This window comes from Pantherophis guttatus, chromosome 2 (assembly GCF_059756535.1).
Source record: "Pantherophis guttatus breed Tessera chromosome 2, ASM5975653v1, whole genome shotgun sequence".
Classification (NCBI taxonomy): Eukaryota; Metazoa; Chordata; class Lepidosauria; order Squamata; family Colubridae; genus Pantherophis; species Pantherophis guttatus.
In genome coordinates this window covers 261591727-261619605 of record NC_142064.1, presented here as the reverse complement: position 1 = coordinate 261619605, position 27879 = coordinate 261591727, and the positions used below count along the sequence as shown (strand labels likewise).

The window sequence follows — 27879 nt, the reverse complement described above, 5'->3', positions numbered from 1 at the left end:
CTTTTACTTAGATGATAAGACAACTGGTTGGAGATACCATTTAATGAATCATGGGGAAAACATCCATACAAGAGAGAAATTCTATATATGCTTATTTATTTGTTTATTTATTAATTAATTCAATTTATATGCCGCCTTTCTCCGGAGACTCAGGGCGGCTTACAATGCATTTAAAAAAAAAACCATTATAAAAACATTTGAAAATTAAAACATTAAAATCCATTCACACCATTCATGGCCGGATTTCACAAGATCGCAACAGCGAGATCAACGGCCCCAGGCCTGCCGGAAAAGCCAGGTCTTCACCGCATTTTGGAAGGCCAATAGGGTGGGGGTGGTCCGGACCTCAGGAGGCTTAATTTGTGGGGAGTGAAAAATCTTTCAAAAATCACATCTCATTAAACATAAAACCAGCATAGAGGTAGGAAACCATATACATTTTCAACCTGCGAAAAATGTTCTAGTCAAAGATTCCATCTTATTAACCATGACAGGAAGAGGGGGGGGGGGAGAGGGGGAAATCCATTTGCTTGTTCAGGGTAAAAAAAAACCTGAGTCGTAAAACATCCCTTATCAGTCCACGAAAGAATACATACAGGAGAAAAACCATATCAATGCTCCATGTGCTTTTCTCAGAGTGCTGGCCTTTACTTCACAGGAAGATCCCTCACAGAGGAGTGAAGCCATATTTGTGGTCCATGTGCACACAGTGCTTTAGTAACCAAACATGTATGCTTAGATACGAGCAAATTCATCTGGGAAAGATACCTTTGTCCCACCTGTGGCAAGAGCTTTTACCTTGTCCTCGGGTTTTCTCTAGCACAGAATAATTGATACAGTGGAAATGCCCTATAAATCAATCCTCGATTTACGGAAAAGGCTTCCGTCATAAAAACTTCTGAGACATAAGAGAAATCATACAGGAGAAAAACCATATATGTGCTCGGTCCATGGGAACGGCTTTAGCTGGAAAAGCTACCTGGCTGTCCACGGGAAAGGCCATAAGGAAGAAAAACTGCACACACGTATGGGAAATGCTTGAACCAAAGATTCAATCTTCTTAAGTCACAAACAGTCTCGTATCCAAGGGAAAACTTACAGGAGAAACACCCTTATAAATGCTCCGTGTGTGGAAATGGGAGGAGTGAGAAAACTAACTTGATTTCACAGGAAAGCACTCCCACGCAAGAAAAATGTATTAACTGTGTGCATTCTGTGGGAAAAGCTTCAAGCAAAGATTCCACCTCACCAACCATGAAAGAGACCAGGCTGGAAAACCGCCGCATACATGCTCAAGTCTGTGGGAGAAGCTGCAGCGGTAAAACCAACCTTCTCAGACGTACAGTATGAGAAACCCACATGGGGGCGATGTCATATTCGTGCTCCGTCTGCAGGAGGAGGTTTGGCAATGAATCCCGCGAAAGAATTCACGCTGGAGAAAAATGCTACATCTGTTCAGTCTTTGGGAAGAACTTTAAGCACAGAACAAGTTACACTGAAAAATCCGCACCCGGGAAAAGCTGTAAATGTGCTTTGTCTGCGTAGGAAGTTCAGCCGTAAATAACTTCTGGAAGAATCCACATAAGGGAGAAACTGTATTCATATGGGGATTGCAGGAAAAGGTTCAAGCAAAAATCAAATCTTACGTCCCATGGTGGCCTCCCTCCTTCACGGGAGAGAAATCACATATGCTCCATCTATGAGAAACGTTATCAAACCTCATGAATCACGAGAGAATCCACATGGAAGAAAACCCACAGAGGTGTCCGGCTTGTGGGAAAAGTTTCTGGACCAAAGCATACCTGAGGATAAATGGAAAAAAAAAAAAATTCAGGTGAGATGAGTCTCTATGTTAACGACAAAGTTAAACTCAAAGTTACAAGGGCCCTGAAAAAAGTGACTTTCACACAACTATTGCAACATCCTTATGGTCACATGATCAAAATTCATACACTTGGCCACTGACCGTTGCTGTGCTTCAGGGTCATATGATCCTCTTTTGTGACCTTCTGACAAGCAAAGTCAATGGGGAAGCCAGATTCACTTAACCACCGTGTTACTATTTTAACAACTGCAGTGATTCACTTAACAAATGTGGCAAGAACGGTCGTAAAACCGGACAAAATTCACTTTAACAAATGGCTCACTTAGCAACAGTAGTACTGTTGTGGGCCGCCAGCGGCCTGCACGGATTGTTGCTGACTGCACTACACCATTTCAGATAAGTGGCAGTCCAAGTCTCTTCTTAAAAGCCCCCTGTGATGGAGCACCCACAACTTCTGAAGGCAAATGGTTCCCATTTTCCAGATCAGAGCCATAAGAAGGACAAGGAGTGACTCTTAAGAAAATATTTGAAACCCTCCCAGCACCACTAACCAGCTCCCAACATCCAAAAAGCCTTAAGGGTAGCTGGGAGAGGGGTTCTAAAAGTTCCTTCCGCTACTTGTAAATTGAGATAGGGGAGGGGCTGGGAATTGCGCCTTAAAATCCATCTCAATGGATTAATCCCAATGTGGAGGTGCATCTCAGCTGGAATTTTCTCTATTTAGTATTTGTAATGTTAGCTCTATTTGCATTTTACATTCCTATTTTATTGCAATGTAAGCCACCCAGCATCGCTTTTGATGGCGAGATGGGTGGCATAGGAATTTTATAACTAAAAATAAATTTCCTATACTGAGTTAAGAGGGAGTGGATATGACCTCTAAACTTGCTTTTCTTTTTCTGGCATTTAAAAAAATTTTTTTTACATTTTTTTTTATTTTTTATTTTAATTTGATTTATATGCCGCCCTTCTCCGGAGACTCAGGGCGGCTTACAATGCGTTAAGCAATAGCCTTCATACTTTTGTATATTTTTTACAAAGTCAGCTTATTGCCCCCACAAACTGGGTCCTCAATTTACCTACCTTAGAAAGGATGGAAGGCTGAGTCAACCTTGAGCCTGGCAAGATTCGAATTTACCAATTTTCTCTAGATTGATTAAATGTGCTCATCCATACTTCCATTTACCTGGCTATTCTTTCCTTCCACCTTCCCCAGATCAGAGCCCAAAATAAGACAACGGACTCTTTTAAGAAAATATTTGAAACCCCTCCCCCAGCACTATTAACCAGGCTTCCAACAACATCCCAAAAGCCTTTAAGGATAGCTTGGCGTTTGTAAAAGTTCCTTACAACTATTTGTAAAATGGAGACAACGGGGCTGGAAATTGCCACCGCAACGGATTAACCCCAATGCGGCAGTTGCACTCAGCTGGAGTTTCCTCTACTGTTTGCAATTTTAGCTCTCTCTATATTTGGATTTTACACTCCTAGTTTATTGCATCGAAAGCCGCCCAGAGCAAATAACTCAAAATAAATCAACTTCCTATACTGAGTAAACAGGGAGCGGTGATTATCTGTAAACTTGCTTTTAGTTTTCTGGCATTTCCTCCAGAATGATGCACGTTTAATCTATTTTTTTTTAATTTGATTTATATGCCGCCCTTCTCCGAAGACTCAGGGCGGCTTACAATGTGCTCAGCAATAGCCTTCATCCTTTTGTATATTTATACAAAGTCAGCTTATTGCCCCCACAACTGGGTCCTCATTGCAATATTTGCAATGTTAGCGCGCTCTCTCTCTCTCTTTGTATTTCATATTGATAAAGTAGAATATTTATAGCTCAGGGTTGAACTAAGGGGTCCTTGGTGCTCTCTAAACTTGCTTATTTTCTTGCAGATGTTTCATGACCCAAAGTAGATTAACATCACCACTGCTACTGTAGTAGTCCTGCTATCTCCCACCACGGTAACGAACACTGATGCTATTACCCCATTTTGGGTCATGAAAACGTCTGCAAGAAAACAAGCAAACGCAGAGAGAGCACCAAGGACCCCCGTGTTTCATATTCCTCTTAAATTACACCCTAAACCGCCCAACTTTCGATGGAAAGTTGCGTGGAAATTTAATAACCAAAACAGCACTAGCAACAGCACTTTATATACCGCTTCAAGGTGCTTTACAGCCCCCCTCTAAGCGGTTTATAGAGTCTGTTGCAGAATAATAAAGAAATGAATTTTGAGATCAGAAAAAGCTTTTATTTTGGCCAGAAGGTTCAGACATGCATTCTATTTACATTCTGGACAAAGACCTTCCTTTAAGACACGCATCTTTATAGTTAACAAAAACAGGAAGTATCTGAGAACTGCCTCTTTAGCTAGCCCCCTCCTTTATAGCAGGAAGCTGGTTAATGCTTATCCAAGTGGAGTAACTCTGCAACTGTCTCGAATAATTACTAGTTAAAGGGGCCCTTCAGAGATCATTCAGGCTGACCCCGTATTATTTCACTCTTATATTCAATTTTACTTTACGTCCTACTTTTAAGTAGGACGTATTTATTAACACAGCTGCCTGCAATTACTGCAGGTTCGAATCCTACCAGGCTCAAGGTTGACTCAGCCTTCCATCCTTTCTAAGGTAGGTTAAATGAGGACCCAGTTTGTGGGGGCAATAAGGTGACTTTGTATAAATATACAAAAGTATGAAGGCTATTGCTTAACGCAGTGTAAGCCGCCCTGAGTCTCCGGAGAAGGGCGGCATATAAATCAAATTTAAAAATAAATAAATAAATAAATAAATAAATAAATAAAAAGTCAGCATATTGCCCCCCCTCCTCCCCCCAGCAATCTGGGCCCTCATTTTACCCACTTCGGAAGGACGGAAGGCCTTGTTGTTATAAAAACGGCTAGTTTATATTATGATGGAAAAGTTAAAAAAAAGTCTAGAGCTTCGGTTTTAATGCTCCATTCTACTGCAACAGAGGGAGTGGAAAGTCAAGTTGGTTCCCCCCCTCTTTTCTCTCTCCCCCTCCTCACTTTTCTTTCTTTCCCCTTTCTCCTCCCCACTTCGTCCTATTATTTGCTTCTGTATAATTTAATTCTATAGTTTAATACAACGGTTGCAAAAAAAGAAAGGACGAGTCAACGTTGAGCCCGTGGAAAAAAAACAATAAATTTCCTATACTGAGTAAGCAGGGAATGGCGACGACTTCTAAAGTCGCTGTTTCTTTTTCTGAGCAAGCTACGCAAACGACCCCACCTTATTTGCTCCGTTTATGTTTCCCAAGCGGACTTTCCCCGAAGGATCGAATTCGAAAAGGAAAGGAACTTTTTAAAACTTTCAAGCCGGGGAGAGACGGCCATGGCGGCTGCTGCTACTGCAGCCGGGAACCCCCTGCGGGATCTCTGCGACGAAGTCACTTGTCCCATCTGCCTGAATGGTTTCAAGGACCCGGTGACCATAACTACGTGCGGGCACAATTTCTGCAGCACCTGCCTGAGCAGCTACTGCCAAGGACCCGAGAAAAGCGGCACCACCTGCCCCCAGTGCAGAAAAACCTTCGACCAGGGACAAAACATCATCCCCAACCGGTCGCTGGCCAACGTGGTGGAGATCGTGAAGAAGTTCCGACGGGCCAAACAAAAGTCAGGCAAAGGCAACTTGTGTGAAAAGTACCACCGACCCGTGCAAGTCCTCCACTGTGACATCTGCGGCACCACCAATCCGCACAGCAGCAACCATGGGAGCCCAACCGTGCAAAAAGCCAACGATGCAAATAAGGTGAGCAATAAAAAAAATAAAAATCTTACTCGTTTGGATCCGGATTGCTTTTTTTCCTCCTTTACCAAAACTCGGACTCGCGCGCAATCCCGGTCTCTGGGAATGATTTGGGGGGGGGGGGAGGAATTGGGAGGAAGGTCGTCAATGCGCATGCTCAGTAACAAAGAGAGCCATCAATTTCCAATTAAGTGATCCGACGCCGGCTGGCTGCAGTTTGTTTTGTTGGCCGGCGAGGCGTTTAAAGCGCGATTTGTCGGTGATTTATTTTGCAGCTTTCTTCTTCTTTTTTTTTTAAATCGCAATTAGAAGCTGGTTAGAGGATGCCTTTAGGGCTGCGGGGCAGAATTGCTTTACCTTAAAAAAAAAAAAAAAGGTTGCAAATTGCGATCATTGGCATCTATAATTTCCGAAACCAATTGACACCATTGGGCTAAAAGATCCGTGTGATCTTTGCTATTCGGGGCGGGTCTTTCCCCAGTAATAATCCCGATGTGCGTGCAAATGAATCTTCTTGGAGAAAATACTCTGCCCTGGTGCTTTCCAAAGAAGGAAAGGAAGACACTGCTGGGAAATAGATGAGAAATGACCGAGTTTATTAAAAGCACCATTCCCCCCCCCCCATCTCGTGGAGAGAAAAGGCGGGTCTTTTTTAATGGGTATAACAGCATAAAGAGCAAGGAAGCAGCTTGAATAAGCAAAAGGAAGTTTTCCTTTCTTTGCAACACATGATTAAAGCTAGGAGCACGCTTGATCACTGAGTACTTACTCTGTGGTTAAAAAAAAAAGCAAATGGCGCCAACGCAAAAGATTTGGATTTAAACCTACAATTCTGCCTGTGTGCCTTTTTGTTTTCCTGTAAGCCTGATATAAGAAATCTTAGCATCTTGCAAGCAATATTTGGATTTGAACCAGTTGAATCAGAGAGTGAAATGAAATGGATCTCATCCACCAAGATAGGTGATAGTATAAGAGGATATAATGCTTGATAGGAATTCTTCAAATACAATGTTGACTTGACTCAGCCCAAAAGATGAGAGCTCAGCCAGTAAGCTAGTTTCTTTTTAAAATATAATTTTGACCATAGAAAGGTTTAAAAAAGCGGAAACAATTCAAATATTGGAAAAAAAAGAGTAAAGGAATGTAAGAAGAAATATCTGAATTCTGGGTTCAGCTCCAAGTGAGGAAAAAGACACTGGAAACATAAAGACTGCTTGGAAAGATGGTTTAATGGTGGACAGGATCACATGGTTTGAGTTCCTGAACAGAAAAGGGCCTAGACGCAATGAGTCCCTGGCTTTTATGCCCTCTCAGCTTTGAACTTCCTGGGGTCCAGAAAGAGTATCCTGATTGCTTGTCAGACTCCCAGGGGGTGGGGGTCTTAGCTAGCCTTGCTGGCTGATGCAATCTTCTCAGGTGCCATGTGGTGAGTTTCTGTTGCTAGATGGATCCTATTGTGTTGCAGATGATGGCCCATTGAGTGAGCTTGGCTGAGGCCTTAATTGCCCATTAACAAAGTGTTGAGTCCTCGTTCTTACGACGAGGTCCTCTCCTCGTTTGACTTTACCTGGTCTCGCCTCAGTTACTGACCCCCGGGTTGCCCTACAGAGCACAAAGGTGTGTGTGTGTGTGGGGAGGAGGGGGGAAAGGCAGGAAGCTGCTTTGTCTTTAGAAGGTGCTTCTCCATTTCTCATCCAGGGAAACATAATATTCTGCCTTTTTAATATTTCCCAAAATATTTCATTCTTCTAGGAAAAGGGTGGGTGCTAACTTCCTAAAGGAAAGTAACAAGGAAGTGTATAAAGAAATGGTTTCTGGTCTTTACAGCAATTTTGAGTACTGTACTGTACATTGATATTTTACTTCCTCTCTCTCAAATTACCACATAATTTCCTTCTTTCCTTAATCTACCCTTTCTAATAATCAAACCTTCACACCAATAAGATGACTTCCAAAGATATATTAAATCTTGTTTGTCATTTTCTCCCTAGGAATTCATTGACAATTTTCTGGAGATGCTGAAGGAGGGAAAACAAAATATTTTGGCACGTCAGTCAGGCGGAGAGAAGGAAAGCAAGGACTTGCTGGTAAGTTGTTTTCCTTGCCAAGTGAACCAAAAAAAAAAGACTTAAAGCCACATTGTGATTAGAAATACAGATAGTCCTCAACCTACAACCAAAATTGAGCCCGAAATTTATGTTGCTCAGTGAGAAATTTATTGAGTTTTTATTAAATGCCCCATTTTATGACTTCTTGCCACATTTGTTAACGTGAATCACTGCAGTTCTTAAATTAGTAAAATGGTTGTTAAGTGAATCTGGCTTCCCCATTGACTTTATTTGTCAGAAGGTCGTGAAAGGGGATGACGTGATCCTGGGACATTGCAACTGTCATAAATATGAGTCAGTTGCCAAGTGTCTGAATTTTGATCACATGATCATGGGGATGCCGCAATGGTCATAAGTGTAAAAAATGGTACAAGTTACTTTTTTCAATGCTGTTGTAACTTTGAATGGTCACTAAGCGAACTGTTGTAAGTTGAGGACTATCTGTAGTAATAGGCAAATATGTATGATTATTATGATTGGTTTCACAGTCAGCTATATGTTTATACTGAATTTAACATTTTTGTCTACCTATCGAGCCCTTCCTAAGGACCTGAAATAGACAGGTGTTATTTGATGCTTCAAAGGGATCGTCACAGAATATAAGATGTTCCAAGTAAAGCTGTCTTTTGCAATGGATGATGGTGAATTTTGTCAATGGCCGATGATGTTAAGTGCTCCAGATATGTTGGGATTGCGTCTAAGGTACCTATGACTATTGGTACTGTTGGAAGAAATATCCATCTGGCTCAGTTCCAAGATGGGAGAAAGGCAGTGGAGACAAAATGGAGGCTGGAGGCTGATTGGAAAGAGGGTTCATTTATTAATGAACAGGACCACATTTGTGGTTCTGGTGCAGCTGACTCCACATGGAGTGGAGAGTGGGTTTTTTTTAAATATCTTCTTTGGACTTTGCATTTGAACTTCCTGTTCCTGTGCAAAAACATGTATTCTATTGGCTGTTGTAGGGGTCATAGTTGGCTCTATAGGTTGTCTGAGCTACGTTTGGTTGATGTTTGAAGGGTGATGCAATGTCCTTAGGCGATTGTGCAATGTAGTGAGCTCTGCTGCTGGATGGTAGTGGGTTAATCCTATTATGTCTTGAAGGCTTAGTAGTACAGTGGTCTAAGGCACCCTGTTATTAAGCTGGTTATTAAGACCAGCTGCCTGCAATTACTGCAGGTTCGAATCTCGCCAAGGCTCAAGGTTGACTCAGCCTTCCATCCTTTCTAAGGTAGGTAAATTGAGGACCCAGTTGTGGGGGCAATAAGCTGACTTTGTATAAATATACAAAAGGATGAAGGCTATTGCTGAGCACATTGTAAGCCACCCTGAGTCTCCGGAGAAGGGCGGCATATAAATCAAATTTTTTTTAAAAAAAGCTCATATCTTCATCCCATCATCCTGGAGCTGAAGGTCTTTTATTTTGTAGATAGGATGGCCTAGCCCCGTGATGGCGAACCTATAGCACGGGTGCCACAGGTGGCACACATAGGCCTCTCTGCTGGCATGTGAGCTCTCACCCCAGCTGAGCTCTGTGTGCGCGCCTCCCACCAGCCGCCTGATTTTCGGGTCTCTGCAGTGCTGTTGTTTAATCAAAATGCAGTTAAAACACTATACAAGCCATCGAGAATATATATATATATATATATATATATATATATATATATATATATATATGTGTGTGTGTGTGTGTGTGTGTGTGTGTGTGTGTGTGTGTGTATGTAAGTTTTCACGGGTATGTATGTGTGTATAGTTAATATTTCGGGTTTCTTCCCGTGTAATTGTGGATATATCCCTAAAAGGGTAGAAGCGACGTTTCGGCAGAATCCCATCTGCCATCATCAGGCTTATGCCAGTAGTCATTTTGCACTAACTGACGTTGGAATTTCAAATCTGGTGCTGGTATTCTGGGATGGCTCCACCATTATGGCTCAGATACGTTGATGACACCTTTGTGATCTGGCCACATGGAAGAGATAAATTGGAAAACTTCTTAGTACATTTGAACAGCCTCCATCCCAAAATAAAGTTCACCATGGAGATAGAATCAGAAAACCAGTTACCTTTCCTCGATGTATTAATTTATAAAAAATCTGATGGCACCTTAGGACATACCATCTATCAAAAGAAGACACATACGAACCGCTATCTCAATGCCAAATCACGCCACCATCCAGCACAAATAAACTCTGTTGCCAAAACATTAACCACAAGAACTAAACGTCTGGCTGATGAAGCACATTTACAAACTGAATTATATACACTAACTAATGTACTGACATCAAATGGGTTCTGTAGAAATAAAGTCATCAATATGATCAAACATACAACACCAAGACAGAATAAAAAACAACAAGAGGAACAAAACAATGGGAAAGCCATCTTGCCCTATATAAGGGGAACAACAGATAAAATTAGCAAAGTACTACAAAAACACAACATCAAAACCATATTTTGCACAGATAGAAAGATATCGTCCATTCTGAGAAACCCCAAAGACAAAATAGAATTAGAAGATCAAGGCATATATGAAATCCCATGTGCTTCCTGCCCATCAACATACATTGGACAGACCAACAGAAGAATGAGTGTGTGCATCGAGGAACACAAAAACTCAATACAAAAGCAAGAACACACATCATCATTAGTTCAACATATAAATACAACAGGACACAACATTAATTTTAATAAAACAAAAACAGTTGCAAAAATAGAACATCTCAATGGCAGGATAATCAGAGAAGCAATAGAAATGGAAAAAAGACCATATTGCATGAATAAACGGGATGACACTTCACGTCTGCCTACTATTTGGAAACCTGCTCTCATAGATAGACGAATCTTGACACCATATGTGGAACATGGACCAAACATTGCACAAAAAAATCCCAACCAAATCATATTCAAACCAGCCACAAAGATAAAGCCCTGCCACCTAGTGGAGAAAAACCGACCATACACCCGAAGCCAAGCCAATAAACACATACTGGGACTCCCAACCAATCAGAATGAAAAGGTGGAGCCATCCCAGAATACCAGCACCAGATTTGAAATTCCAACGTCAGTTAGTGCAAAATGACTACTGGCATAAGCCTGATGATGGCAGATGGGATTCTGCCGAAACGTCGCTTCTACCCTTTTAGGGATATATCCACAATTACACGGGAAGAAACCCGAAATATTAACTATACATACATACATACATACATACATACATACATACATACATACATATATATATATATATATATATATATATATATATATCCAACAGGAACAGGAAGTGCCTCACAGGAGCAGATAAAGGTAAATCCTAAAGAGGCAGGAAATGCATCACTGAACAATGGAGATGAATACTAGAGAGGAATAAAGCCGCATACAAGGCAGACATAACACCTGTAACAGTGTAGGCATGCAGGGGTGGGGGTGGGGGAGAGTGCAGCGCACGCATGCATGGAGGGGTGTAGTGCACGCATTGTATTATGGGTGTGGGCACACGCACATGCGCTGTTGTGCATGTGCGTGCGCTTTCGGCACAGAAAGACAAAAAAGTTAGCCATCACTGGCCTAGCCTTTCTTAATGGGCACAAAATAACTGCTGGGGGGGGGAGGGAGCTGGGGCTCTGAGTTTCTGTCTCCCTTAAGATTTTTATTTCTCTTTTAAGGAGATATAATCTTCTGCCCTTTTTAAATATTCCCCAAATTATTTCATTTTTCTAGGAGAGGGGTGGACGCTAACGTTCTACAGTACTATCTTAGTTTTCTTTTGCCACAGTCATTTATTATTTTGATTGGTCATGCAATCAGCCAGATAGGTAGACCTAGATTTGACATTTTTATCCACCCGTTGAGTCTGTGGAGATTCTGAGTCATCCGGATCGTGGTTATGCCAAATGTGCTTTTTCAAAAGGCAACTGGACTTCGTTTTTCCTTGGAGACGCTTCGCTTTTCATCAAAGAAGCTTCTTCAGTTTGGAATGAATGGTGGAGGATGGAAGGATTAATATTCTTTGCAATCATCTGGACACCCATTTGCACTATTTTGGGTGTGGACACCCATTTATATTCCTTCCAGATATCTGGTCATTAGCTGTCTTTCTGGGAGCCATTGAGGCCACTTGGAGGCTTATCTGTGCCCTCAGGGTCACCTGAATAGTGCAAAAGGATGTGGAAATGGGTGTCACACCCATTTGCTCTATTCAGATGACTGTGAGGGCACAGATAAACCTCCAAGTGGCCTCAATGACTCCCAGAAAGACAGCTAATGACCAGATATCTGGAAGGAATATAAATTTATTTATTTATTTATTTATTTTATTCAGCTTATATGCCGCCCTATCTCACAATGGACTCAGGGCGGCTCACAACAATAAAACACAAGCCACAATAAAAATAAAGACTAAAATCTAAAAAATTTAAAATTAACCCATTAAAACCCTTAAAACCCCATCATCAGACCAGGTCAAGGGATTTGAAAAGCCAAGTTTTTAATTCCTGGCGGAAGGTGCGAAGGTCAGGAGCTAGTCGGAGCTCCAAGGGGAGTTGATTCCAGAGGGTGGGCGCCCCAACCGAGAAGGCTCTACTCCTGGGGGCCGCCAGCCGCCACTGTCTAGCTGACGGCACCCTGAGTAGGCCCTCTCTATGGGCGCGAACCTTTCATTCTCTACCATTCAGTCAGAACTGATGAACCTTCTCGCATGAGAAGTGAAACGTCTTCAAGGAAAAACGAAAGTAAGTCCAGTTGCCTTTTGAAAAAGCTGTTATTATTAATTTATAATTGAAAGGGAGAAGAGTTAGAATCACGACAAGGGATTTATGCTCTTGCTATCTCTGAATCCCCAATTTTAGCTCTACCCACTCCATACTTGCAGCCCTTTTTTGTCTATTTATCTGTTTATCTATTTCTGCAGAGACACATAAAAGTGGAGCGAGAAAAGGCGACATCTCTGTTCAAAGGTCTTCACCACTTCCTGGAAGACCAAGAAAAACAATTCCTGGCCGAGATGGTAGAAGTAGAGGAGGAGATAATCAGAAAAAGAGATTCCTTCACGGCTTTCTATTCTCAGGAATTTTCACTCTATGAAAGGATCATCCAGAAGATAAAAAATTCTCAGCAGCCCAACGATGAACTCTTTACGGTAGGAACAGAGTTCTTTGGTGTATTTGCTTGTTGCCATTTCAAGGAAAGGTTTAAATGATAAGGTTGCTTTCCTTCTACATTGCTGTGCAGCAGTGATTGGTTTCAATTTTTTTTACTACCGGTTCGGTGGGTGTGGCTTGGTGGGTGTGGCTTGGTGGGCATGGCAGGGGAAGGATACTGTAAAATCTCCATTCCCACCCCACTCCAGGGGAAGGATACTGCAAAATCCCCATTTCCTCCTGATCACCTGGGACTTGGGAGGCAGAGAATAGATGGGGGCGGGGCCAGTCAGAATTTTTACTACCGGTTCTCCGAACTACTCAAAATTTCCGCTACCGGTTCTCCAGAACTGGTCAGAACCTGCTGAAACCCACCTCTGCTGTGCAGGTAGGCCTTGACATACGGCCGTAACGGAGCCTGCCCATTATGTTCAGAAGTCACAACCGTTGTAAAATAAATTCAACCTGGGTTTATGACCTTTTTTGTGGTGGTGGTTTAGCAAATCACCATGGTTGTTAAGTAAATCCACATCATGAGTTGAATTAACGGTTTGCTATGGTCTTGGTTTTGCCAAAATCTGGAAGTTAAATATCGGTTTTGGCAAAACTGTAGTACAGGTAGTCCTCAACTTACAATGACAATTGAGCACAAAATTGACGTTGCTAAGTGAGACATTTGTTAAATGAGCTTTGCCCCATTTGACGATCTTTCTGGCCACAGTTGTTAAGTGAATCACTGCAGTTGTTGAATTAGTAACGTGGCTGTTAGGTGAACCTGGTTTCCCCATTGATTTTGCTTGCCAGAAGGTTGCAAAAGGGGATCACGTGACTCAGAGACACTGCAGTGGTTGTAAATAGGAACCAGTTGCCAAACATCTTAATTTTGATCACATGATCATGGGGATACTACAAAAGTCCTAAGTGTGAAAAATGGTCACAAGTCAATTTTTTCAGTGCTTTTGTAACTTCGAACGGTCATTAAATGAACTGTTATAACTGGAGGACCGCCTGTAAAACGTCCATCAATGTGGCCATGTTGTCAAGTTCCTGAAATTCAGACCCCTGACTGCAGAGGGGGCTCAATCATCAGAACTTTGAATGCAGGTCCTAAGTCCCCTTTTTCAGGTCAGTTGTAACTGAACGGTACTAAGTAACTGGTTGTAAGTTGAGGATTACCTTGTACGTCGAATTGCAGCGGTAACAACCTTACATTAATATTTTCAGTGGGAAAGAGAATAGTTTGCATGTATAGCAATAGCACTTAGACTTATATGTCGCTTCATAGTGCTTTACAGCAGAGTTTCCCAACTTTTCTGGGTTGGCGGCCTGGCACAGGGGGGAGGGGGGAAAGAGAGGATGGTTTTGTGGGAGGGGCAGGTGTGAGCACTTGTTGCTCAGGCAAGTGGGGCCGCAAATACCTGTGATGTTCACTTGAGTGGGGCTCCAACCAGTCACTCACACTGCCTAGTTGCAAATAGGCTGCGGCCCAGTAGTGAGCCATTGCCCACAGGTTGGGAACCTCTGCTTTGCAGCCCTCTCTAAGTGGTTTACAGAGTCCGCATAGTGCCCCCAGCCATCTGGGTCCTCAGTTAACTGACCTTGGAAGGATGGAAGGCTGAGTCAACCTTAAACCGGTGAGAATTAAACTGTCGAACTGCTGGCAGCCGGCAGTCAGCAAAGTAGCCTGCAATACTGCATTCTAACCACTGCGCCACCAAGGCTCACGTATGGCAAGAACATTAACTCTTTTTTCTGGAAAAATGTATATTTGGGTGATTAGCCACTGGAACTGCTTTACAATATTCTTTTTTAAAAAAATTTTATGAATTTTTTATTAATAAAATTAACATACATAAATCATAATATATAATATAAAACAATATACACAATACAAACAGTCAACAAGTGCTCCTCCACCCCTCGGGATCATTCCTGCTTCCAAAATCTTAAAGCTTCTTCTGGTGGTGGTATCCCCCTTCCTCCAGAAAACACATATATTAGGAACTGTTTCCAAATTCCATTGAATTCATTCACTTTCATTGTGCCCCTCCTTACTTTAATATTACATGTCAGTTTATCATTTATGGCAATATCCCATACTTCCTTATACCATTCTTCCAAACAATAATCACCTCGTATCTTCCAGTTCCTAGAAATCATTAACCTTGCTGCGGTCAACAAATTTGTTATCAACTCTTTAGTTTCTTTTTTACACTTTATGTCTTCCAATAGTGAGAGTAATGCTACCTTTGGTGCCTCTTCTACCTTTATTCCTACAATTTCTTCAATCTCCTTATACACCATCTTCCACAATTTTTGCACAAATTTACAATCCCACCACATATGTAAATTTGTTCCTTTTTCCCCACAACCTCTCCAACAGTTATCTGAGTAGTGCTGATTCATATTGTTTAATCTAACCGGAGTTAAGTACCATCTCCATACCATTTTATAATAATTCTCTTTTATTCTTACTGACATATTTCTCAACACTCTTTGTTGCCAAATTCCTTCCCAACTCTGTTGCCCTATTTGTATCTTCAAATCGGTTTCCCATACCATCTTTCCTAAATTTTCCCTCTCCTCTTCCTCCAACAATATTTTATAAATTCCACTCATTAAGCCTTTTATCCCTTTATTTTCTTCCTTTACAGTTTCGTTTTTTTCAATTAATTCCTCGAACCTCGTTAACTCTCTACACTCTCCATTTTCTCTTATCCAGTTTTTAGTCCAATGTTCCACTTGGCTGTAATTTAACCAAGACAACCGTTTTCCTCCTAAAACCTCTTCCAATTCCCCACGTGTCCTCATTCCTCCTAACCATTCCCTTAGTTTCATTTTATTTTTCTCTTTTAAAATTTTATTCACTTTATTCTTCAAATTCCCTGGGAAATTTTCCAAGATTACTACCGGTGATAATGGAGAGTTCTTCAGAAGCAGCCTCCCTTTATATTTACTCCAAATTTGCCAATGAAGCTTCAGGAGAGGATCGCTTATACTTTCAACCCATTTCTTTCCACCTTCTATAAAAATATATATTTTCCAGCTTCCATTCTAATTTGGTTTTAATTTTAGATTTATCTTCCAACCATTCCAATTCTCCTATTCCTAAAATTGCCTCTATAACATGTCTAAGCCTATTAGCGACATAATATAATTTAATATTTGGGAGTCCTAAACCCCCTTTTTTTGGCTTAGATACCACCTATTTTTATTTATCCTCGCTTTCTTATTCCCATTACAATAGTTATTCAATATATTCTGCCAACTCTTTAACTCTAATTCTGATATTCTTATTGGTAGCAACCTAAAAACAAAATTAATCTTTGGTAAACTCTTCATTTTTACTAAAGCAATTCTTCCAAACCATGATAAATTCAACCTTTTATATTTATTCAAACTTTCCAAAATCTCCTTCTTTAAGCTGCCTAGATTTTCCTTTTCTAACTTCTCCAGATTTTTTGTAATTCTAATTCCCAGGTATTTAATGTGTTCTTTAATTCTCATTTCGCTTTGCTTCCCTTCCCTTCCCAATCCTTCTCTTCCCTTTTAGTATAATTAAACAGCATCAACTCAGATTTTGACCAATTTATTCTTAATCCAGTTATTTCTTCAAAATCTTTTAGATCCCATCCAATTCTTTCCATTTTATCTACTATATTCTTAACTGTTAACAGTGTTATCATCAGCAAACATATTTAGTTTTATCTTACCTATCCCTTCTATCTCTCCGTCATCTCTTAATGCGTTAGCCAATAGTTCCATATCCAATACAAATAGGACAGGCGAGAGTGGGCACCCTTGCCTTGTTCCTCTGGCTAGTCGTATTTTGTCTGTAACACCATCATTCACCACCACTAAGGCAGAATTCCGAGAATATAATTGATCTATTACAGCTTTAAATTTGTTTCCAAACCCCATTCTATCTATTACCATCTTTAATGCTTGCCAGTTCACACAATCGAAGGCCTTAAAAATATCTAAGGCTAGTATCCCCGCTTTAAGCTTTAAATTTTTAATCTCCTGAATTATATTTAATACTCTACCAACCAAATTATGCATTTGTTGGCCCATTACAAATCCACATTGATCTTCCCTTATATAATTACCTATAAAATTATTCATTCTTCTTGCTAAAATAGTTGAAAAAATTTTTGCATCTTGATTTATTAATGATATAGGTCTGTATGAGTCAGAGAGCATCAGATCCTTGTCTGGTTTAGATATTAATATTATTAACGACTGCTCCCATGATTCTGGAATCTTTTCCCCTTCTAATATTGCATTATACAGCTTTAATAATTTCGGTACCAATAATATTTTGAATATTTTATAAAATTCTGTTCCTAATCCATCTACCCCGGGTGATTTACCCACCTTTAAACCCCTCCAATCCATACATGAAGCAGACTGACACCCACCATGAAGAGATGGCACGGCCACGAACACAAAGCCAAACAACAGCAACACAGCTCACCAGCTCAAATCCCCCTGCTACTCAGACTAACCCGAGCACAACCAAGCCCCCACCTAAACAGAACACACACCCAGTCAATCAGAGCACAGCCAACCCCCCATCCAATCAGAGCACAGCCAAACCCCCAACCAATCAGAACACACCTCCGCCCAATCAGAACACAGCCAAGCTCCCACCCAATCAGTTCACACCCCCACTGGCAGTTAAAAGGAAGAAACAGCTGCGATCACACACATTGCTCCTAGAAGCATGAAGCCGAGAACACCAGCCTGAAGATGACGAATGAGACTTCGTCGAAACGTCGCCAACACTTCCAATTTTACGCGGGAGAAAACCCGAATAACCAAAGACCTACATACATACATACATACATACATACATACATACATACATACATATATATATATATATATATAAACACACACACACACATACATACATACAGTATATTTAGTCCTTAAACTTGTATTTAAGACTTCTTTTACTAAGGATTGAAGGAGACTCACCTGATATTGTCAGACTTGTTGATCCAAAGATTTCTAACAGCTGAAAAAGCAATTAACGAGTAATTTCTGAAAGTGATTAGAAAGAAACCCAGTTTCCTTTCAAAGGGTACCAACCATGAGTTGAGCAACATAGCTATTTGAACATCTCCCAGTCCTTTTAAATTCACTGGAGGCCACTATTTTGCTGTCTTCTAACTGTCTGAAGTACTCATGGGCAATCTCAAGTCCTCTCCTTGTCCTAGGAGGAATTATGAAGAGTTGGTTTACTTGCTGGCTCTTCATTCTACTGTATTTGGATGAATTTCACCATCTTCAGCCTATCATTTCTCAATCTCCCTCTTGGACTTTAGAAGGTGGTGAAGACCTGGCTTTCCCCCAAGCACTGAGGGCAGGGTGTGAATGAAACTCTAGGGGGGTTATGTGTGATCTGTGAGTGTTGAGATTCTACCTGGGGCCTCGAGTTTGTCTCTTCTTCTTTTTCCAAAGTGACTTTGATTGTGTTATATCCTTGTTTACTCCGCAGAGTTCCTTTTGCTAGCTAGATGGCCCTTTAAATTTCATGCATGAATAAATAAGCGAATGAATGAAGAGTTTAATTGCCAACAAAATTCAGCAAAAACTCTGGCAGAATTCTTTCAGTTCCTACTCGTGGCATTACTTATTTTCTTTCTCTTCTCCCTCCAGGAAATCTTAAACAGCTTGCAGACGTAAGTGGATCCCATCTTTCCGTTCCCCATTTATTATTATTGTATTATTTATTTTATTTTATTTATTATTATTTATTATTACAGGTAGTCCTCACCTTACGACCTCAACTGAGCCCAAAATTTCTGTTGCTAAGTGAGACATTTGTTAAGTGAATTTGGCCCTATTTTACGACCTTTCTTGCCACAGTTCTTAAGTGAATCTCTGCAGTTGTTAAATTAGTAACACCGTTGTTAAGCGAGTCTGTTTTTCCCCATTGACTTCACTTGTCAGAAGGTTGCAAAAGGGGGACCACCTGATATTGAGACACTGAAACTGTCGTGAATATGAGTCAGTTGCCAAGCGTCTGAATTCTGGTCACATGACCATGGGGATGCAGCAATAATTGTGAGTGTAAAAAATGGTCCCAAGTCACATTTTCAGTGCCGTTGTAACTTTGAATGGTCACTAAACGAACTGCTGTAACTCAAGGACTACCTGTAGTCAGTTTTTAAGAGTGGCATAGAGCAGGGAAGAAGGCTCTGGGTGTGTGAAAAGCTCTTGTGGCTTTTAGCATGATGCTGCACCATACAGGTAGTCCTCGACTTACGACCACAACTGAGCCCAAAATTTCTGTTGTTAAGTGAAACATTTGTTAAGTGAGTTTTGCCCCATTTTATGACCTTTGGTGCCACAATTGTTAAGCGAATCACTGCAGTTGTTAAGTTAGTAACATGGTTGTTAAGTGAATCTGGCTTCCCCATTGACTTCGCTTGTATGAAGGTCACAAAAGAGGATCACATTTATTTATTTATTTATTTATTTATTTATTTATTTATTTATTTATTTATTTATTTATTTATTTATTTATTTATTTATTTATTTATTTATTTATTTATTTATTTATTTATTTATTTATATGACCCCAGGACCCTGCAACCATCACAAATATGAGTCATAAGTGTGAAATACGGTCATAAGTCACTTTTTTTCAGTGCTGTTGTAACTTTGAACGGACACTAAATGAACTGTTGTAAGTCGAGGACTACCTGTAGAGAGAGGGATATCGGTGCACCTGTCGTTGGTCCTCCACGTTCATTCTAAGCAAGGAGACCCTTAGTGGCTTATTTTGTGGGGCATCGAACTCCTATTTCATTGCAACAGCGGAGCAGAGCAAAACCAGCAATGTCTATTCATGATGATGGGCACATGTGGCCCCTGAAAACCTTGGATGTTGCTTCAGTTTTGGAGATCTCCAAAAATAATCTATTGTATCTTTAAATGAGACAGGGAAAATGGTCAAATCCATAGCCAGATAATAATGGGATGACCTGCCTTGAATTCAAATCAAACATGAAAGCAATTAAATCAACATTCGTTTTTGTCCCAGCTTCATGATTACAGTTGTCCTGGTCAGAAACTGAATATGGCCCTTGGCTTGGAAAAAGTCATACATCATGAATGAAGGCAGATGTATACGTGTCTCAGGATAATGTTGCAGGTTCCAATCTGGGTCGGTCACTGTGGCCAAAGGTTTAGTCTTCCAAGCTTTTGAACTCGTGCTGGAGCCCATCTTCAGGGAATTTCTCTCTGCACATGTTGTGATGACCGGAGACAAGTCACGAAGGTCACACAGCCAGCTGAGAGTTCAAACTCCCCTTCAATGCTCAAAATGTCTCCTCAAATGCTACCATCTTTTGGCAAGTCCCAGAGCAAGGTGTGTGCTCACACACATGGCAGCCTTTGGCTGCGCCCAATCCAGCAAAACAAAGGAACAGGGAAATGAATCCATGGAACAAGGAACAAACAATGAGTCCACAAACCAAGGAACAAACAATGAGTCCACAAAGTCAGGAAGAAGGCACTGAGTCCACAAAGTCAGGAAGAAGGCACTGAGTCCACAAGTAAGGAAGAAGCAAGCAGTCCTGCAAACTCCAAATGTCTGTACTGGCACACTAAACTCTACCAATTCGGCGTTTGTTCCTGACAAATGCCCCTCCCCACAGCGTCTCCTTAAAACTCAGGCTCAGGTGTACCTTGTGAAGGGGGGCGGGGCGGGGCGCTCTCCTCCCGAGTCGTCGGGTCAGCCTGTGCTGTTCCTGTCTTCTCTCTACTCTCCATGCTCGGGGATCAGGAGGGAGAGGTCCTTGCTCATCGCCTGAGCTCCATCACTCTTCAGGTCCAGTGCTTTTCCCTCTCTCGGTCATCCTGCCCCCATTCCTCCCTGCTAACAAGCCGTCCCAATCCTGAGGGGCCCTGGGCTGCCTCAGCCTGCTCCTCCCCACATTCCTCTGAAACCAATGAAGCTGCCTCCTCGATTTCCATTGGCTGTAGCTCCGGCTCATCCTTCTCCTCAGATTCAGGCTCCAACGTGGGCATGACACATCTACACATTCTGGTAAGAGAGAAGTTCCCTCAGGATGGGCTCCAGCATGAGTCCAAAAGCTTGGAAGAATAAAACTTTGGCTTCAGTGACCGACCCAGATTGCATCCTGCAAAGTTGCACACCGTTCATCTGGAGAAAAAAAGTGGGTGAGATGAGGATTGCAACCTCAAGTTGCAATCGATAACCATTACTAGGACAACATAGGCAAGAATAGTAATAGCAATAGCACTTAGACTTATATACTGTTTCACAGTGCTTTATAGCTCTCGTTAAATGGTTTATAGAGTCAGCATATTGCCCCCAACAGTCTGGGTCCTCATTTTACCCACCTCAGATGGATGGAGGTGGGTAAACCTTGAAAAAGCTCTGTTGATGATAGTCATTATTTAAAATGTCTTCTGCATTTAGGAAGAGAGGAAGGAAAGTGAAATTTGTTTATTTCTGGAAAATGTTGTGCTCATCAGGAATCTTCTCTCCAAAACATCTTCTACTCTGCGTCTTCTGCTATACCTTTAAGATTCTGTCGTTTGTTTCCAACCTATGCAAGGGAATTTTTGACGGGGTGGACTGAAGGCTAACATTGTTTCATTTCTCTAGTGAGGAAAATATTGCGAGCTATTCATCTTTTCAACCTGCCCTAAAGTGGAGAATTTGGGACGTCTATGATACCAATCACATCCTGGAAGAAATCATGAAACACTTTAAAGGTAATATGTGAAGATTTTGTGCTAACTCCTACAGTCACCCAGTTGACGCATGTCAAGATTTTAGTTGAGGGCAGCAGTGAATTTTCTAAGAAATTCTGAGAGTTCAAGCCAATTTAAACATTTGATCTGCTTATACATAGTCGAACGAGCGGTGCGGTGGCCTAGAGGTGGAGCTCTCACCTCACAATCAGGAGGCTGTGAGTTTGATCCTAAGTAGAGGCAGATATTTCTCTCTCTGGGCGCAATGAAAATATAACTCTGCATTGGCGACAGGAAGGGCATCCGGCCAGTAAATACTCAGCTCCATTCAGTTGCCCAGAGTCCACCCCCCAAGGGATTATGGGGTCATTAAAAGAAGATGATGATGATATGTGACCAAATGTTACCGTTTCTTCCTCCATGGAAAACTAATTTCAGCATTAAAAGATTCAATTGCATGATAAGATGCACACAAATAAATATCTGTAAAATTTAACTGAAGAGTATGTTTCATGTTATTTTTGTAAGATCTGTGTTGTACATGAGAGAGCAATGTTTACTTCTTTTCCTATTGTCTTTTCAGATACTTTGCTATCTGGTCTTCAGCTTCAGAAAGGTAACCCTGGGGGAGGGGAATTGGTGAAAGCAAAGTGGGCTGATTTTCTCTTGGCCAGATCATTTAGTGAAAATGGAGACCTAGACTCCTTTGGAGCGCCCATAAAGAGGGTTTCTGTTTGTTACCAGCAACCAGAATTTATCTAGCTAAAAAGCCCCCAATCATTTAAGATAACTCTCTGAACTTCCCTAAGAGTCAGGAAGGAAGTGCTCATTGAAATTTTTTCTCTCCCTCCCGTATTTTGTCAGTTAGTGATAGAAAAGATATAATGTATGTTATATATAAATTTATATATAAATAAAAATAAATGTATTTATAAATCAAGATCAATTTTATACCCTGTTTCCCCCAAAATAAAACATTCCCTGATAATAAGCCCAATTGGGCTTTTGAGCGCATGGCAATAAGGCTAAGTGCTTATTTCAGGGTTCAAAAAAATATAAGACAGGGTCTTATTTTCAGGGAAACACGGTATATAAATAGAGTTTCTATTTATATAGTATATTTAGCAAATATACTATGTACATTTATTGTGTGTGTGTGTGTGTATATATGTATATCCTGTCTGTCTATCCGTCTGTCTGTATGCCCCCCCCCTCCTCTCTCCTATTTATGTAACCCATCTATGCAGTAAGAGAACTCTGGCCTCTCTCTGTATGCCCCCTTCCCCTATCCTGCATTAACAGGATCTTCTCCCCTTTTTAAATGTTCTTCTCCCCTTTTTAAATGTAAATTTTAATTTGTTTTTAAATTTTGGGGTATTTTAAATTTGTTTAGCCAAATTATTTAATTCGTTTTTAATTTATTTTAAATTTTTGTACTTATGTGTTTTATCTTGCGGCTGTTCACCGCCCTGAGTCCTTCAGGAGAAGGGCGGTATAGAAATTTAATAAAATAAAAATAAAATAAATAAAACAGAGGGATAGAGTCATGATAACGTGAAATGTTAGTATCACTTTATAAAGCCTTGGTATTATTACACAAGAGCAACAAAGATAATTAGGGGACTGGAAGCTAAAACATAGGAAGCATAATTGCAGGAATTGGGTTTGGCTAGTCGAGAGAAAAGAAGGACTAGATAGAGGTGATATGATACCATAGTGTTCCAATATTTGAGGGGCTGCCACAAAGAAGAGGGGGGTGGTGGTTGTCAAACTATTTTCCAGAGCACCAGAAGGCAGGACAAGAAGCAATGAATGGAAACTAATCAAGAAGAGAAGCAACTTGGAATTAAGGTGAAATTCCTGTGAGAACAATAAACCAGTGGCAAGACTTGCCTCCAGACCTTGTGGGTTCTCCATCACTGCAGTTTTTAAACAAAAGACTGGATAGCCACTTGTCTGAAATGGTATAGGATCTTCTGCTTGAGCAGAGTTTGACTATAAGGCCTCCAAGGTTGCTTCCAACTCTGTTAAATTTTGTCACGGTTCCAAGTAACACGCCCAACGAAATCAAACTCCGAGGCTTGAAATTCCTCCAAGCTAACTTTTATTAGAGATGTCGTATTGGCACACTTGGGAAAACCCGAATCTGAGAGCTTCCGGGTTTTTCCTCACCCAAAAGAAAGTTCAAGTCCTTGCCCATCACCCACATGTCCATCATACCCATCAATCAGGTACCTTCCGGATCAGAAGATACCTCCTCATTCTTCTCAGCACAGCTGCAGGGCACATTGGCCTTGACTTTCTAAAAGAATTCTATTTTGACTACATATCTTCTTCACTCCATACAATTCCCCCCTCCCATTTTTCCACTGTAGAATTTGTGGCAGGCCTGAAGGCTCAAAGGTAAAAGATGACTTCCAGGTCTGACATTGTTATTCTGTTAAAATAAAAGATAAAAAAGATATAACTAATAGTGAATGATAATGATCAACAATATTGGGGCAAATAACATAGTTGAAGGGAAGACTCATCTCTGGCATCCTACATAACGGCATTGCTGGGCCAGACTGTAAAGTCTTCAGAGGCACAGTAATGTTAAAGCCCCCGGAGATATGGAGGATCCCTGACCTACGCACCTTTCGCCGTGCCCTCAAGACGCTATTATTCCAACAAGCTGGGCTGGCCTAGACATGATTTTTAACTGGGGTTTATTTTTAAGGATTAAGGCCAATTGTTTAATATGTTTTTAAAATGTTTTTAAATTTTGTATTTGGATTTGTTTTACTGTTGGCTGTGCACCGCCCTGAGTCCTTCGGGAGAAGGACGGTATAGAAATTAATTAATTAATTAATTAATTAATTAATTAATAATAATAATAATAATAATAATAATAATAATAATAATAATAATAATAATAATAATAATAATAATAATAATAATAAAGGAAAGCTTGTCCTTCAGAAAAATTCTTGTTGCCTGTTGCATCTGCCCCTTCCATATGCCCCAATGTGAAGGGGAGCTGCCGGATCCCCTCACTGAAACAAGGCCATGTACCACGTTTCCCCGAAAATAAGACCCAACTGGAAAATAAGCCCTAGGGTGATTTTTCAGGATGCTTGTAATATAAGCCCTACCCCAAAAATAAGCCCCAGTTAAGATCTGGATTAAGGAAAGAGTTCTCGTTCAAGATGAGATCTCTTTTAACTGAGGGAGAATTTGATTCGTGTGATTTTTGTTTTTAGGGTTGGGTATTTCTATTTCAGATTAAAGCTACTTTGCTTCCCTTTCTTGATCTTCTTCCTCTCTCCATGAACAGCAAACATAACCCTGGATCCAAACACAGCTCATCCCCAACTCACCCTGTTCCTGGATGGTAAAACAGCGGAACTACACGAATATTGTCAAGAATTGCCCAAGAATCCTGAAAGATTTGACTTACTGGCTGTGGTGTTGGGACGTGAAGAATTCAAGGAGGGCTGGCATTTCTGGGAAGTCAACATAGAGAGTCAGAAAGAATGGGCAGTGGGGATTTCTCGTAAGAGTGTGAAAAGGAAGGATTTGTTCTCCTTCAATACAGAAGAAGGGATCAGTATGCTGGGAAGATGGGGTGATAATTACAGATACTCCCTCCCACCTAATCCTCTTCCTCACATCCCGGACAAGAAATTAAAAAGAATCCGGGTGTGTCTCAACTCTGCTGCGGGGAAGATTTCATTTTTTGATGCTGAGACTGGAACTCTGCTCTATTCAACAACTTCGTTTCCAGGGGAGATCGTTCTTCCATTCTTTTGGTTGGGGTCATGCGCCCAGCTCAGTATTTGCCAATGAGACCTTCCAGTGGGGCCCCTGTAAGAATTCCAGATGTTTCTAACATTGATAGGCTCAGGGTGTCTTTGTTCTGTCCTCAACCACACGCACACACACCAACAAATGTTCAAGAGTTAAAGACCAAACCAGCCGGCAAAATCCTTTTCCTTATGATAACGGAACTTGGCAAAAACCTAGTGGCTGCCTGCCAAGAGTTTATTATTTATGAAGAGGAGAGATAACTTCTCCCCACTCCTGGTACATCAAAAGAAACAGCTCAGTAATTACGGAGTCAATCAAGTCCAGAGATAATCCAGCAAAGTCTATAGCAAAAAGTCCGGCAATGCAGAATGGCGTGGAAGCTTTCAGCTTTGTTCGTCACAAGGTTTGACTGGCCACCACGCTCCCTTTTATATCCTGTGGGGTGTGGTCCAGTGACTCAGCCTAATCTCGGGCATGCCTTTTCTTTTGTTGCGCGCGCTTATCTCTGCAATGCTGGCGTGGATCCAGCCAAGACTCATTACCCTCATCACTGTCCATCTGTGGCTGTGTGGACGTGCTTGGCCCCGGCCCTATCTCTTGCCCTTCGGCGGACACCGAAGGCATTGCCAGAGAGGAGGGTCCTGGAGAGGGAGGGCTTGCCAACTCCTCTTCCTCACTCTCAGAGTCTGCATCTGTCGATAGCCCAGGCTCAGGCAACGGAGCCACAACAGTCTTGTAGTTCTTTATAAATTTCTACTGGTAGCGCATCTGGTCCTGGAGTTTTATTGGTTTTTTTGTTTTTTTGTTTTGCTTTTTGATTGCTTCTGTTAGTTCTGCCATTGATATTCTTTCTTCCAGTCTACTGTATTTTTCGGAGTATAAGACGCACTGGAGTATAAGACGCACCTTAGTTTTTGGGGAGGAAAATAAGAATAAAGCTGATAGGTGGGTGGATCGGCCTCCTGGAATACCCCCAATCAGCTGTTCCCAGAGGTGAATTTTAGCAACAGGTTCCTTGGTTGTGAGCTGTTTCAGAAAAAACTTTTTTTTTCTGCCTCTAAAAGCCTCAGAAACAGAGCTTCAGAAAAAAAGCCTCTAAAGGTCTATTTGGGGGCTTCTTTTCTGAAACTCTGTTTGGTGTCTTCTTTTCTGAAGATCTGTTGGGGGGCTTTTTTTCTGAAGCTCTGGGGGCTTTTCTGAAGCTCTGAAGCTTCATTTCTGATGCTTTTTTCAGCCTCTGAAACCTCCGTTTGAGAAGCTGGGCGGGGCTACATTTGGAGTATAAGACGCACCCAGATTTTCCCCCTCTTTTTGGGGGGAAAAAGGTGTGTCCTATACTCTGAAAAATATGGTATTCTTTACCGTTTCTGAAATTTTAGGTAAATTAGCTTTATCCAAATACTGTATTATTCTTTTCTCTGGTATTGTGTCATGTTCATATAACCTCTCATAAAAGTCATGTGTTATGTCTTTTTTCTTTTCATATTGACAGTGTAATGTGCCTTCCTTATCCTGTAGTTTTATTATCCAATTCTTTTTAGACATAAAAAGGCAGAAAACTCACTTAACAGATTTCTCGCTTAGCAACATAAATTCTGGGCTCAATTGTGGTCATAAGTCGAGGAGTATCTGTAGACAGTTCTAAGACATTCCTTTTAATATGTATCACTCATTGTGTGCTTGCTTAGTCTCTTGTAATTTTTTCCTTTCCTGTGAGTGTAAATATAAGTATTAATTTCTTCTTGCTACAATAGTTAGTTCAGATGGGATTCCGTAGGGTGGCAGAATAAGGAAAAGGGCTATGAAATTTATTCCCCTTTCCCAACTTCCTTTGTAAATCAAGTTCCAGAAAATGAACTTCCTCATCCTTAGGGCTTTGTGGCCTTATATTTCTGATGCTGTAAGTATGCTAAGGGTTGATTTCCTAATAAACCTTTTTCAAGATTTATTACCATCCTGCGTCTCCCTTCATGTTCTATGTGCTTTGGTGTCTGTCCTGCAAATTCTAAATTAAGCCTTGATGCACAGATTTTCTGCATATATATCAGTGGTGGGTTCCTCCCGTTTCGGCCCGTTTCGGCCGAGCCGGTAGCGGTGATGATATGATGTCATCGAACCGGTTCTCTTTGTTCGGGAGCTAAGTCCTCCCGCCTCCCCCACATTATTCTTACCTTTTATTTGGCCCCACCCCCAATCTATTCGCTGCCTCCCGAGTCCCAGCTGATTGGCTAGAAGGAAAAAAACTTTAAACTCTTGCCGCGGGGCTTCAAAGGGTCGCCCTACAGCTGATCAGTGTTAAAAGGCAGTGTGGTGGTAGACCGGTGCCTCCAAAAACAAATGAGTAGACCGGTGCCTCCAAAAACAAATGAGTAGACCGGTGCCTCCAAAAACAAATGGGTAGACCGGCGCCTCCAAGAACAAATGGGTAGACCGGTACAGCTCTGCAAGCAGTTAAAAACCTGGTAGACCAGTACCTCTGCTAAATCCTAAAGAATTGTCACATGAC

The 27879-nt window shown here is 41.2% G+C and overlaps 1 protein-coding gene and 1 long non-coding RNA gene across 2 annotated transcripts; one reads left to right on the top strand and one right to left on the bottom strand.

The window, feature by feature from the left end:
- Positions 1 to 79: 79 nt before the first annotated feature.
- LOC148115725 (uncharacterized) lies at positions 80 to 5714 on the bottom strand. Its single transcript, XR_015731724.1, has 2 exons — positions 5632 to 5714; positions 80 to 1802 (listed from the first exon to the last, which is right to left on the bottom strand). It is a non-coding gene; the product is annotated as an uncharacterized LOC148115725 (long non-coding RNA).
- LOC117667836 (zinc finger protein RFP-like) lies at positions 4713 to 27321 on the top strand. The gene is made up of 7 exons (XM_034421446.3): positions 4713 to 5602; positions 7591 to 7686; positions 12617 to 12844; positions 18513 to 18535; positions 21496 to 21605; positions 22168 to 22200; positions 24901 to 27321. The coding sequence occupies exons 1-7, from the start codon at positions 5183 to 5185 to the stop codon at positions 25410 to 25412; spliced, it is 1422 nt and encodes a 473-aa protein (XP_034277337.2). The 5' UTR covers positions 4713 to 5182; the 3' UTR covers positions 25413 to 27321.
- Positions 27322 to 27879: the final 558 nt, after the last annotated feature.